Source organism: Ischnura elegans, chromosome 10, assembly GCF_921293095.1.
Source record: "Ischnura elegans chromosome 10, ioIscEleg1.1, whole genome shotgun sequence".
NCBI classification, from domain to species: Eukaryota; Metazoa; Arthropoda; class Insecta; order Odonata; family Coenagrionidae; genus Ischnura; species Ischnura elegans.
In genome coordinates, this window is record NC_060255.1 from 11,821,895 (window position 1) to 11,836,725 (window position 14,831).

Below are 14,831 nucleotides of genomic sequence, written 5' to 3' on the forward strand. Positions count from 1 at the left end.
AATAGTATTTTTAATTTTGTTCTGTTTTGTAATTTATGTTCGTGAAACCAAGGAAATGCTGAAATTCTGTCAAATCATCATGAAATAAGAGTTGCTTTTAACAATAAGTGCATGTCTTGTGTTTTTTTAACTGTCTATTGTTTGTTCTGGTTAACTGGTAAGTTGTACGTGACTTCTAGTTTTTGGTGATTGTATTTTCCTATTCCCCCTATATTTTTATGGTGCGTGCTAATATATCATTTGTGGATTTACCTATATTATTGAATTATGTTGCATCTTGTGTGTTTGTTGGCAGCGGAACCGATTCGAGATCTCACACGTGAATTGTGTTCAGACTGTTTTCCTGTGAATTTGTGTTCGTGAAACCAAGGAAATGGTGAAACTCTGTCAAGTCATCATGAAATAAAAGTTTCTTTTAACAATAAGTGCATGTCTTGTGTTTTTTAAACTGTCTATTGGTTTTTCTCGTTAACTGTCTCAAAGTTATCTTCATTATTTTAGAAAGTGATTTTCTTGTGCTCCCTGAGTTGGCATTAGCTTTTCAAACCCCGCTACTTACCTGGAAATAATGAAAAGAAACAGGTTATTGGTTATTTCATAGGAGTTCCGTGTTTTCGTCAGTGATTAAGGCCCTCAAGCTAAGTATTTGAGATGGATTTTTAGCATTTTCAGCGGGAAGGGAACCGGGCCACTGTCGGGCGGATAGGACTTCTCCGCTAACAGCACGGCTCGTAAACTCAAGAAGGCAGTGGTCGGACCCAAAAGAAGGAAGCTATGCCCATAATTGCAACCTCTTGGGATACGGACTCACCAAATTTCCCTTAATCCTCGTAAGAGTTCATTTTTCAAGACATCGTGATGAATTTAAAAATCCAAACTGCTCGTAATTAAAATTCACGAGAAATAATTAAACTACCGCTAACACTTTACAAAAATTCCAAAATTAGGCTCCCTTGCCATTTTTTTTACCCCTATTCATAATCTCGGTTTCTTTACCTACATACTTAATTTGCTAAATAGAATGAATCTATTGAATTTGTAAAGCATTCTTCTGATAAATTCTCTATTCAAAATCTTGGTTTCTTTACCTACATACTTAATTTGCTAAATAGAATGAATCTATTGAATTTGTAAAGCATTCTTCTGATAAATACGAATTTTTTCATTGCACTCACCGTTGTCCGTTTCCGAATAAGAATAGACCAACATCCTACTACCTCTTATTTCTGCCAGGGAGTTATCAAAAGAATTTGAGGAGTAGAATGCAGTGCCATCGCTCTTTCGAGAAGTTTTTATGGTAGAAGAAAAGATAGGGGCACCTAAAAAGCAGGATATATGGCAAAAGGATGAGTTGTGATGTAATGTTAATATTTATTATTTATGTTTATTTTCCGGAAAATCGCCGGTGTAGTTTCAGGGAGGAGCGTAGGAAGAAATGATGAGGTAATGTGTTGAAATAGACAGCTTCTAGAATGGGTGTGTCAAGGAAGGCAGGAGAAGAGAAGAGCCATGTACTGAGGCAGGAATGAAAGGAAACAAAACGCCATCGTTTTGCGGAGCTATCTTTGGAAGAAAGGATTTTATGGAGGGAGGGTGCCCGGGGTGAATTCTCGTACCCGTCTCTCTCCCCCTTCTTTTATATGTTTGCTTGCTGGCCGACTCAATGGTGGGACGAGGTCGGACTTTATTTATTCTTTTATTGTAACCTTTCCATAGAAGTTTTACGGAAAGCGGCAGCGGTTAAGACCTCTTAATCGCGGTTGATGTGGTCATATTTATCGGGGGGGACTTCAAGATAATTTGGACAATTGAGTGAGTTTCAGATAACGTTTTATACGCTTTGCTGATACCGCTTGGGACTTATGGTCAAAGGCTAACCTCGGAGCCTTTTGCCTTTGATAAGAAAACGTTAAGCTTCTCCATTGCGATACGCGTTTACATTTTGACATGAATCCTGCGGCTCTTGAGGCTTGACTCAATGAACCGATTCCGCTGAAAAGAAAATTTTATTTGAGGAATTCGCGATAAAAGTCGCAAAGTTATTTTTATTCACACCGAGGTCTCAAATGGAGATACTTGCTGCGATAGAAATGGATGCGCGTTGATGGATGAAAGTAATTCCACTGAAATCTCAAAATTCACTACGGTAAAAATATTCCTCAGCTGTTATCGCCGATATCCATCGAGTTTTGAAAGCATACATAGGATACAGGGAAATTGTGGGCTGAAATTCATACATTTTTTAAACGATTCCTTTTATAGCTGCATATGCGAACTCCAGCTCTGTACACACGTTAATAACGTCATTTTATTTCAAGTAATATTTTCCTTTGCCAATTAATCGACACGTAGTCGTCGTACATTAAATGAAAAAATTCCCTTTACTCTCTTTTTAGATATATAATGAGAACATTTAATCAATTTTTTTCAACTTTCAACTTTCTGACATTTATGTTTTAGCGTTTATCAATCTTTTTACATGCCTGGAAAATTATCGCCATATAGACCTGCAGATTTTCGAATTCATTGTTCAGGAATTTTCCACCAGAAAGCCAATTTGGTGTCCGTCGGATTATGAGGTACAGATACGTGAGTGTACTTTGAAAATTTCATGACAATGGCACGTAGTCGTTCCTCTAACCTATCATTTCAAGAAGAAGTCATCGGCTAAAACCCAGAAAGAAGAGCTTACGATGACTGAACACAACAATATCCCATAGTTACACGAAACTTTAAAAAGGTGCTATCCATATATATGCAGCACAAGTAAAAGAAGACCAAATTGATACAAGAAAGAAAACTTTAGTCCCAAATAGAGGTATTTTAGTAGCAGAGGAAACGTATTTGCTTAGGAACCTTTTAAATTAGAATTTATTTCAATTTCTAAGTGCAAAGAGAACGCGGATATAAAATATTTCTAGGATTTTTTTTCAAAAAGATGTAATTCAATTGCTCCATTTTGAGAATTTCATAACTCGATTTTTTAGAAGTAGATGTTTATGATGAAGAATATGTCGTACAGAAATTGCACCCAACAATCACAGAATTTATGAATACCCACACCTTTTCTCTCTTAAACTCAAGGCCATACTGACGGGTAGGTATTATAAATATTTAATTTAATATATTTCTCCCTTGGAGGGAGTCAGATTTTATTCCTCGTCTTTACTTTGGTCTGACTAATAAAAATAAGTATGTTTCCGGAACCGACCAATTCAATTTAAATTTAAGCTATTTACGTGAAAATAAATTGATATTTTTTTCGATATTTCATATGCATTAAATAAAGATGAACCAGTCCTCGTCAAATGAGTACCCGTGGTTATTGGTTCTCTATTTACTGATACAAGGGTTATTTCTCTTACACTAATATGTATATTCATCATTTAAAAATACCCTTTTTTCCCCTCATACTACGTATTTATTTTGAAATTCATACTCATGCAGAATCAAAATTGATTCAATTATAAATCCTCTCCATGCTGTTCCTATGCAGGTCAAGAGTTCTAAGGTCTTGAGACACCAGCCCTTAAAATCAAGCTATTGATTAATGTGTGTTATTGAGTCAGACCTTATTGGCTTCATTAGGAGACGAATGCATCTTGGTATATTTTTCATCCCTCGAGTTTATATCGGCGTTGATTCATCTGCTAATTTAACTAAAAATAAGGAAGTTAATTGCTGATAAAATTATTTAAGGAAATTATTTCTTGGGTAAAAGACTGCGTTGTGAAAAACACTATATCCTCGGTAGTAAAGTGGTCAGTATCCTCGCCTGTCACGCGGGAGACCGGGGTTCGATTCCCCGCCGGGGAGAATTTTTTGTTAAAAGTTTCACTGTAAATTGGCGTCACGGCTGTATGTGAAATTTACTTAAATAAATAAAATAAAATAAATAAGGATGTCACGATTCACGGTTTATGAGGCTATCCGTACTGTAACTGTTTTCGTTGTGATTAGCGGGTATATATACAGTATTTATTGAATCCAAATGTTGTTTTCTCTTCTCTTTCGCTTCTATTTTTAGCATGTATTCGTTGTGTTGTATACTTCCGGGTATAATATAGAAAATATAACAAATTACGATAATTATAGAATGACCTCTTGAAATTTTGATTCATATAGGATGTTCATTCTGGCCAAGGTTTAAATAGCTTGACTAGCAGGTAGTACACAGGCTCATATCAATCGTTTGAAGGGAAAAAATGGCATAAAATTGAAGCAGTCTTTGTTGTGTGTCATCTGTGTACTCCATCACATCAAAGCTTCAACTGTTGATATAGTTCAATTCACCAAAGCCTACATTTTATATGCACTCCTTGTAACCCTCCTGGATTTTCTGTATTTGAAAATTTTTAATCAACGATGAAATCTGTGTTGCAATACAAAATACATTTCCTCGTTTTTTACCCATTCTTGCCTCTACTTCTAAACCCTTTCACAGCCGCTTTATTTTTAACTGTCTAAAAAAATATTTTTCAGCATAGACTTCTTATAAACTGCATAATGATCGTATGCTGTTTAAATAGTGAATGTACTTGTATTTGTTTAAATAATGTTATGCCCATGGACAGGGGGACTATAAGGTTGCATAGGCCGGTTATTCTAGAAAATTTTGCCTCTTGACATTACTAGATAGCAGCACCCATGGCCATAAGGAATTATATAATATACATGAAAATGAACTCAATATTTTTTGCTTGAGTTTCATATGTTTTGAAACGTAAAATTTACCATACCTATATAACTAATAGCTCCAGGCTTTACTTTGTGAAACCTCTCCATACTGGAAGTAAGGAAATAAAACTTTGTAAGGTTCACTGTTATTTAATTATGGGCATGACCCGAGTTTCGTAGGTTATACAACATTTAAAGAACAACACCCCCCTTGCCAACGAACAAGTGCTCCCCTCCCACACCCCTCTCTTTTCCATCCCCATCAATGAACTCCTGCAGTGACAACCTTTAAATTTTCAAGTGCCTATCCACCTGTGTGCCGTTAAACTTTCCAAGAACGAATACTAAGCAGTGCCTTTACCAAAATTCCCCCAGTGACCCATGTCCTTCGGGGAGAACATTAACCCATACCAGCACCTTCCACAGCCGGACTCAACGACCTCCCATGGACTATTGTGATTTAGAAAACTCAATGTACCCTGCTAATCCTCTCTTTCTTCCCCAACACCGCCACCTTCTTTAGCTCTCGTCTCCTCACCCACTTTAACCTCGCCCTCCCCTGGCTGGTCAGATCCTCACAGGAAAAACCCTCGTCCCAAATTAAGGCTGCCCCTTTCCCCCACCCCCTCTCCCTATTTCAGTCCGTGTTTAACCCTCACCCCCGCTCTTTCAACCAGTCCTTTTCCATTCCAATAGATGTCCTCACAGTCACTTGTGTACTTTGTGTATAAATGTATGATGCATGCAAGATCAGTCACCTGACGATGTAACCAAGTTACGAAACCCGGGTCGTGCCCATAATTAAATAACAGTGAACCTTACAAAGTTTTATTTCTTTACCACACCTACCTGTTAAATACCAAATTATACTAATTGCAAGAGTAGACTACTTTTTCTTGGTAAAAAAACATATTTTTTAATTAATCAATTTGAAACCTTTATTGTACATATTTAAGCAAAATATGTTCCATCAACATAGCTAGTTCACAATAATGAACTAATGGTGGAATAACCCAAAACAGTTTCTTCCCTTTACAAAACACAAATCTACATTACATTCTGTGCAGAACACATGCGTTTTTCCCTTGTAACCAATTGCCTTACAACGAGTAGCCTCTTTGATATCGCCATACTCCCGAAAATTATATACTTAATCTTTCTGAGTTTCCTGATATGGCCTACTGTCCATCTTATTTTACCGTTATAAACAAAGATTGTCTTTTTTGTAAAAAGTGGACGATTTTACCAAATGGGTTCTGGAAACAAAATTAAATCGACTTTATGCCGCCATGGTAATGGGAAAGTGTAGGTTTGGAGAACATATAAATCTGCAGGAATGTAAATTTTCAAGATTGATGTGAGTTTTCCATGTGAACCGGAGCCCATTTGTCATCATCCAAGATTTTTTCATCCCGCCTCATTTTTTTGTAATGAATACTGCTATTGTAATTTACACGTCTTGTTGTTAAGTAGCTAGAGAAATACCATCTCTCATCACCTTCGGTAAGTTTATTCATAAAATATCAATATTATTGGCCGATTGAAATTTCTTTAATTCCGAAACTGATGTAGGCAAGCGAAATGTGACCAGACCGGGGGTAATTCTTCCAGTATGACATTGGCTAATTAAACTTCATTTAAGAAATTTAAAATGCCGTAACATAACCCGTTAATATATCGCATTCCTATGAATAAAGCCAGCAAATATTAGCTCAATTTAATGCATTCGCATCCAGAGTTCGTGTTACGAACAGTGAGTGTGAATCGCTTGCTGAATTTATGAAGTTGAGTAAAACAGCTTCCGAATTAATTTGATGTGATAATCCTAAGTATTCAATAAACTAGCTTCTTTTTATTTGTTATCTGATGACGGAAAGTAAATCACAGTCCTGTAACTTAAAAGAAACGTAATTATGAGGAACCTTTGGTCCAAATCAACTTTGATGAAGGACTCAAAGGTCATGGTTTCGATAGTAACATGCGAATCCATAATTTATAAGTCCATACACCCATATCAGCATCCAATCAAATGAATAAACATTGATGTACGAGTATTACAACCACGATGAGTAATGAAAATGACTTCGGATGTCGATGGAGGTTTTCCTCGTTCAACCTCATTATGCCAAGCAAACATTGCCTTCGTCGAGGCCTACCGGGGGCGTTCTCCAAGAAAAAACAAGGGCATTATCATTTTTTAGTTACGTGATCATTTTCATGGAACAGAGGCCTGGTAACGAGTCCCAACATCAAAGAAATGTAACGGCGCTGTCTCACTCAAGGGCGACAAATTATTTGGAGTAAATAAAGGGTCATCCAAATTGGGTAACGGTCTGGCATAATTGCGATTTCAGGTCTAATGATTAATTGCATCGGGTTTTTAATAAAATTGACTGTCACAGATGGATAGTAAGTGTGCGGTGGCCTTTGGTATCTACTTTCTCTCCCCCTGGGGCAAAATCAAGTCCGACAACACACGCTACATGACGCTAATTATTTGCGAATCCCCAACCAACGGAAATCGCTAAAAGCCTTGCGTTGCATGGTACTCCGATGCTGATGGTGACTAATAGGGTGATTTCCTATTATTTTCTTATTGCCTTAATCGAAATATTATTACTCCTGGAGTTCGCATTTCACGCTTTTAGAATTTTAAATGACGATATCTATTTTTCGCGATTACATGAAAAGTGAAAATTTTCAAGCGCGCGAAAATGCGACGGCTAAGTATGAATGCTGGGAAAACCCCGTGTGACGTCATTCTTATTCCCGCTGTCGCCGTGTGAGGTGACCTTGGGAAGAAGCTTTGAGCGCTGATTCGATGCAGGCTGCTAGCAGGTAGCAGAGTACCCTGCTAGTAGGTAGCAGAGTACCCTGCTAGTAATTAGCAGAGTACCCTGCTAGCAGGTAGCGCTTGGCTTAAATAAGAATTATTAATACCCTGTCAAACGAAGGAAACTTTCCGACCTTAGGCAGTTATAAATGGTGATTATTAAGGCATGTTTCCCTGAGGTCTGTGCCTCATGCATTCATTGGTAACCTCAGACGATGTAAAACTCCTATCTACTCGTATAGAAACTAGGTCCCTGTGACGTCACGTGGAGTGACATCGCATGGGCGCCAATCTGAACTTTTTCAAATGCGATTAAAATTGACCATTGCCATTTGTCTGAACTGTGATTTCTAAAACTAAATAATTTGCATATCATAAATAATGGTGGGTGACGAATCGCAATCAATGCCTTTCGTTTTCTTTGGTGAAGGAAACTACCTTATTGAGCTGAGTGATTATCAGATTGTAGTGTGCACCTTCTCTAGTGTTGCCAACTCCGCCATTGTCAAAGTATCCGACCCATTTTTTCTAAATAATTCGTATCTATTATTACTACATGGTGTCATTAGATTGTCATTATTAATGTTTTCTACCGATTAAGGTTGGTTTCCGTAGTGGATCAATGGAGTATTCGGGCATTCTCCCCAACCTTCATGGACTTCACTCTTAAAATCACTGTAAGTCCCACACCCTTTCATTTCATCAAAAAATCCCCTTCCCTTCCTTCATCTTCTTCGCTAATCCTACTAACACTGTTTTCAACATCCCCTCCCCGCTAAACACTCCCTTAATCCATGCGTTCTGTCTCCTCCGTATCTCATCTAAAAGTTGCCTCTCCTCACCCACTTGGTCGTTCGTCTTCCTCTCCGTCCTCTTCTCCATCTTCAGAATCTTTAATAACCTTTTCTTTGAACCTTGACATCACGCTTTTGTCATAAGCTCCTACCAGATCATAAACGGCTGCATTGCTAACGGATTTCCCTTCCTAATATCCTTGCCGCTGCATCAATTTTCCACTGATGTGCTGCGCAAATATTTGACTTGACCTTCTTGCTCAAAAATTTCCCATTTATTTTTTTATTGAGAGATACATTCCAAGTGGGCGATGATTAACAGAAGCGCATAAGCTTGGTCTTCTTGATATTAACCCTCGTGCCATACGCTTGTGCCATTGTGCGTTCACAACGCTTGTCTAACCCATCCACTAGAGCCTGCAGCCCTCCTACAGACTGGCTAATCAACGCCCGATCGTCCGCAAACCTCACTAATTTAAACATCATTGCCCCCACTTTTGTTCCAATTTCCAATTGAAATTGAAATTGAAATTTATTCTTTTTATAATATACAGAGCTTGAGTAATACAAATTTTTTTACATTAAACGAGGAACATTAGGTCCCCCTTAGGATAATTCCTGTTTGGGGATAACCGACTCTTCAAAAGTCGCTCTTTTAAGATATTGGCTACATAACACAAAGTACATAATACACTGCAGTTTTGCTGAATCACAAAATCAACACAAAAACATAATTTTCTTGATTTCAAATGACCAATCTATTACATTTCAAGGAAACATCTCTCTATGTTTAACAAGATGTGTGATGAGGCACGAAAGTAAATTTAAAATCTAAACATTAGTAAATCAGGAAAATAGCATATTTGCTGGAACACAAAAAACTCGATACAACAACAATATATCAAAGAATTATGTAGAAACCTGTACTCAAACTTTTTAATCAAGTACTCCTTGATTTTGAATAACCAATCTTTAACACATTTTAGGAAACTTCTCTCTTTTGTTACACGAGATATATGATGAGGCAAGGAAGTAAATAATTTAGGGCCTAAATAAATGAATGATCTTCTAAATATTTCGTTACACGGTTTTGGAATGTAATGTTTTGAATTCGTCCCACACCTCTCCTACCCGTCTCCTTCCGGGTAAGTACTTGTCGCATCCATACCGTCTGTCTCCCGTTTCCCGTCTAGGAGCAGCCTCTCCTCACCTATCTTGTCTAGCACTTCGTCTTCCTCTCGATTCACTCTTCTTTCTCCATTCTTCTCCAAACCCGCATCTCGAACGCCCCCAGTCTTTTCCCGTCGTCCATCGTAATTGTCCACGTTACCGCACCGTTTAGCCCTTTTATCTAGATGAGATTCCTCACTAGCCTATTTTTTAAGCTCTTCCAACGATCCCCTGATATTCTCCTTCCTATTTATGAACGCCTACTTTGCTAGCCCAACTCTCTTTCAGATATTCTTACCGCTGCATCTGTTTTCATCTAATGGGCTTGCCTAATAGTTGAATAGCCCTACCTGCTAAAGTTTTTTTTCCGCCAACTAATTTTTTGAGCCTCACATTCCTAGCTATCGATGCTTTACAAAACTGCATTACTTTTGCCTTCCTGTAATTAATATTCATGAAATTGACCCTTCCCTCACTCAGAGGGGTATCAGTGGAGCAGCTTGACGGGTGGCGTGTAATCCTTCGTCACACGAGAGTTGGGCATTTTTGCCGAGTTTTTAGCCCTCATGTTACGCGCAGGAATAATAAATATAAATTTTCTAAAAGCGTCGATGATTGCAAGGATTGAAGTATTCCCACGCGCAACACGAGGGCTGCTAGTATGGTAAAAATGTTCAACACTAGTGTTTTCGGAGTATCGGGTTTTCTCGAGATTATGGTTTCCGGCAATTCCCCACTTTTACATCGAAGGAGGTGAAAGATACCTGTATATTTCTATTGGGGCATAAAATACGTCCATATCATCGACATTCGTCTGATTTCGAGCCGTTAAATAGGAACTTAAAATCAACGCTGATCATTTTCCACCATGACGCACAGGACCAATGGGATGTGAACATAAGTACCTACCATATTCATTGCATTTAATTCCATTTTCCATGAGAGCACAATATGTACTCCGAGAGGGCTCGTTTTGGGGCGAGAATTAAATCAGCCCTTGGCCATGCCCTGGACAATCGATGAAATGTCTTTCAGGACAAACGGGGTGAGAGCACCGAAGAAAGGTGGACCGAAGTCCTTGGGAACTTGAAACTTGTGTTTATGATTTCATTCTGCTTTCATTTGTATGCCCATGGCTGTATGTACGCATGTAGTTTCAGTGTCGGCAGTAAAGGCTTTTCTTTGTTTTGAAATTTGTTAGGAATTTATAAAAAATGCAGTCAAGGATTTTCCCGAAGTTCAAGGAGGAAGCCCTGCTCATAAACAAGCATATTATTGAGAGGGTATGTTTTTCTAAATGTGACGGAGGAACAACGTGGGCTGATTTATCATTATGACTGTCAAATCATAATAAATAATGCATTAGTGCAAGGTTGGCTTCTGGCTTGTAATACAGGTTCATTAAATCATTTTAATATTAATTTAACAGTTATGAACATGGTATGGCAGCAATAGATCGTTGCAATATCATTAGAAGCATATTGTGAGCCTTAAATGATTTCTTTCGCCAATCTGAGCGAAAAGACGTAATTAAAAAAAATACTTCTCTCTACCTTTCCATTTAACTTTGTTGAAGATATTTTCGAAATAAAACTACTTACGCACGTGTAATTGTGATGTCTGAAGTGCTAGAAGGACCAATCTCTGCTCAGAAACAGTCGGGCATAAAAAGTTTTTTGTCAAACATGTAAAAATGTAAGAAGTGATGAGTCGTGCATAGAAGACACATGAGCACAAAATTTTCGGGCATTATTATGACAATTTCATTGCATGGGTTTTATGTGTTTGTAGTTTACTTGTATTTTTCCTTCGCGATATTTACATGACCTAGTGGTTATGATTAACATTCGTGACATTAACTTCTACATTGATCGAAACTATTGAATTAATGTATGCCTTATAGCCTACTATAATAATTTCTACGTATTTTTATAACAATAAAAGCTGAAGGCACTTAGAATGTCGTAATTTACAAAGTATGATAATTTCAACTAGAGGCAAAGGTTGCAAGGGAGACCGTAGCTATAAATAATATCAGGAATCGGAGGGAACAACCGTTTGAAGTAATGGTCGCGCACAATTTACACCCGTTGAGTTCCTCGCTAAACAAAAAATCAGCAATGTTTCTGCCGAAACTGTCCAAACCATGTCGAATAACCCGCTTAAATAGTTCGGTGACTTTGAATTGAGCATTGAGAATTGACTTTGAAAAAAGAATTGAAGGATGTGGAAACCAAAGAGTGTACACGTAAATTTCACATATCTCAAATTAAATAATTCAATCCGCAAGATATTCCAATTGATCCATCCCAAGTGGTCCCAACCTTCCTTTTGGTATTGTTGTGTGTTGGTCCTGGGATAGCAGTGGTCTCAGAAGATGCGTAACCTCGCATTTCCCTTTTTTGATCGAATTTTCATTTTTCGACATCCGTCAATTACCACATCCGTCTGAACCGACAGACGGATATGGTAATTGACTAGGTTCCCTTGTTCCTGTTGATTTTCTTGTGCTTTTTTGAGGGTTTTTTGCTGCTGTTACTGTTTAGTTATTTAAAATTGACACCACTGCTAAAGAGAGAATTTTTTTTTAATCTTATGGTTTTTTACCCTTAGTTGTGATTTTTTGTTAAAAAAAGGTTAAGCTAATTCCTGATTCTCGTTGTGAGTAGATAATTTATTGAATTGAGTGTGATTATTACTTATGCTCTTACGTGTGATTTGATTTATCTACCAATGTGTATGCGTGGTCCCAGCGAAGACGAAGAAGACATTCGGGTGCACACATTTGTATATGTCTGAGGTTTGCCCAGGAAGTGATACACCAAAATTTTTTTCTCAGCCGACAGCAATTTTGCGTATTTAAAACTTCTCTCATGAAATACCTAAAGTTTCATGGGGGGGGGGGGGGGGGTTACGCAAAATTTCTGACTTTTTCGACGGAATGCTTAGCTGCGGGACCATTATACTACCATGCTTCGAGTTACAGAATAAACGCCTGAACTGTTCTGGCTCACTTGTATGATACCCTCTCCTCCACCACCTATTCCAGGCTTTTGAAGGAGGTAGCGAAGGAAAACCAGTGGCAAGAAACGGAGGCGATGAGCCGCCCCTCACTCAGAAGGTATCGGTGGAGAAGCTTGGTGGGTGGCGTAATCCTCCGCCTCAGTACCGGACAAGACACCCGTAAACAGGGGCCTACAACACCTAGGGCAAATGGGGCCCAGGATATATCAAGCGGTGCCATCCCGCAAGCCGGGTGCATTTTTGTTTCGGCGAGGCTCTCGTCGAGTGCATGACGGTGTAAAGCAGCTCCCGGGAGTCCGACAGCCGCGGCGCCCTCTTCAAGAGCACCGACTGCTACCTCCACAGACACGGTAATAGCATACTCAAATTCTATCTTCCCTGCTTCTCTTTATATAGTTGATATCTTGTGCCGATTCACAATTTCACGGGGATACCGCTTAATTTTTTTATGGGTTTATAAATGCCATTAGTTACTGAATATTTTTCTTTCTACCTAACCCACCGCGCTCCTCGGGCTTGTAGGCGCGTGTCACAATGCTTCCCACGATACTTGTCAAACGTATCCACTAGCCCTTTCGCGCCGGACGTCGGGTGGAGCCGACGGGCATTTTCATACGCAGAACACCTGACGTCGGGTATTGCCTCATTCACATTACGATTGTTCCAGCGATTGTCGGAACTATAGTGCATTCCCACGACGATGGTTAAAACCTGTGCTGCCCTCTAGTGCAGGTCTCTTTCTTCTTCGGCTCTCGCGGTGGACAGATTGCTCGGGTGAGATGGGGATTTCTTAAAAATCATACAGCTTTTACTTAGTCTTTGGTAATGTTTCCTATGATGTTATTAGTTATCATCGTTGTTTTCTATAATAATTTTGATTTTGAATATTTCTACTTCTAATAGATATTGATTGAAAATGACTCGTAATTTTGTGACAATTTTTTCTTTGAGTGCTGATTATTCTTGTTTGTGGAGTTTTTCCCTCAACCAGCTAGAGACAGACGATCGGAGTTCCCTGTGTCTGGGGCTGACGTTCACAATCTCGAAGATTTGAAGACGTAACTCCACAAATTCCATAAAATTTAGCATACTGCAAAAAGAATCTACCACCAGCTAAACAAGTTTCCCACCACTACTTACCCTCGAAAATAAGTCGTTTAGTCTTCTCGGTAGAAACCATCGTGTAAGAGCCATTAAGTTTCAAGTTTTGAATACCACCGCGTAGTTTACTCTGGGCTTTCTTGACTTACAACGAGTATTTCGCCCAAAGACCTCTTAAGGAATTTTTAGCTACGGCCAATGAGCTATGGTGGAAGGTCACAACTCCACCGGTCTTTTGTTGAGATTTGCTCTACTTTCTCTATCCTGTTGAGAATTTCATTCTTCACAAAGTGGAATTCTGTCATAATTTTCTGTCTGTCAATAAGTTTTGCGTCCAGAATATGATCATGCGTTGACAAATTTTAAGAAGATTTAAGCTAAAATCCTTAAATTTTTAAGAAGACAACACGAGTTTTAAAAAAGTAAGTCGTCACGGAAATAAAATACAAAATACGACGAATACGTGAAAACCAAGACAACATGATACGTACTCTGAAACGATTTAATAAGGATTTATTAAAATCAACCGGATTTTCAGTTAGATGTCTTGAATTGAAACATAAAGCTTATATATTCTTTATTCTTGCCCGTGTCTGCCATATCGACCTTGGTTTCACTTTCCTAGCTTGTTCGCAAATTTGCAAAGGTAGGGAAAATCCTCGTGAAGTTAAAACTTCGAACAAAGGCTTTAGGATGGTGTATCAGTTCGTCAATAGGCCCTGGCCTCGGTCACATGCCTTTTGTCCCCATTTTGAGTTGAGCAAAGGTTTGAATAGAATTTCATTTGGTATTCTCAACGGCGAACCCACAAACCAGAGTGAAACCCCAGCATTCGAGCCGTAGTTTCATAGCGGACGAACTTAGTACTCATCGTCCCACTCATTCGAGGATAGAAAATGGCTCATCCTAAACAGTGTCCTAGACTGAGATAGACCTGATATTTAAGCATGTGTTTGAAGATGCCAGCTTGTGCAAAGTAAAAGAGAAAACAATAGGGTGGTGTCCTATTATTTTTTTACTGTCTAAATAGAAAGATTATTACTCCTGAAGTACGATTTTCACACTTTTAGATTTTTTAATGACGATATCTATTTTTCGCGATTAAATGAAAAGTGAAAAATTTCATGCGCACGAAAACGCGACGGCTAAGTAGGAATGATGGGAAAAAGTCCGTGTGACGTATTTCTGGTTACCCCTACCGCCTTGTGAGGTGACCTTGTGGCGAGGCTTGA

At 38.6% G+C, this 14,831-nt stretch overlaps 1 protein-coding gene across 1 annotated transcript in view; it reads left to right on the top strand.

The window, feature by feature from the left end:
* The window catches only part of LOC124167116 (ATP-dependent DNA helicase PIF2-like), a 92,230-nt gene extending 79,569 nt beyond the window's left edge, over positions 1 to 12,661 (top strand). The window contains exon 2 of the mRNA XM_046544914.1: positions 12,524 to 12,661. Coding sequence (XP_046400870.1) covers positions 12,524 to 12,661 — 138 coding nt within the window. The remainder of the gene's footprint in view (positions 1 to 12,523) is intronic.
* Positions 12,662 to 14,831: the final 2,170 nt, after the last annotated feature.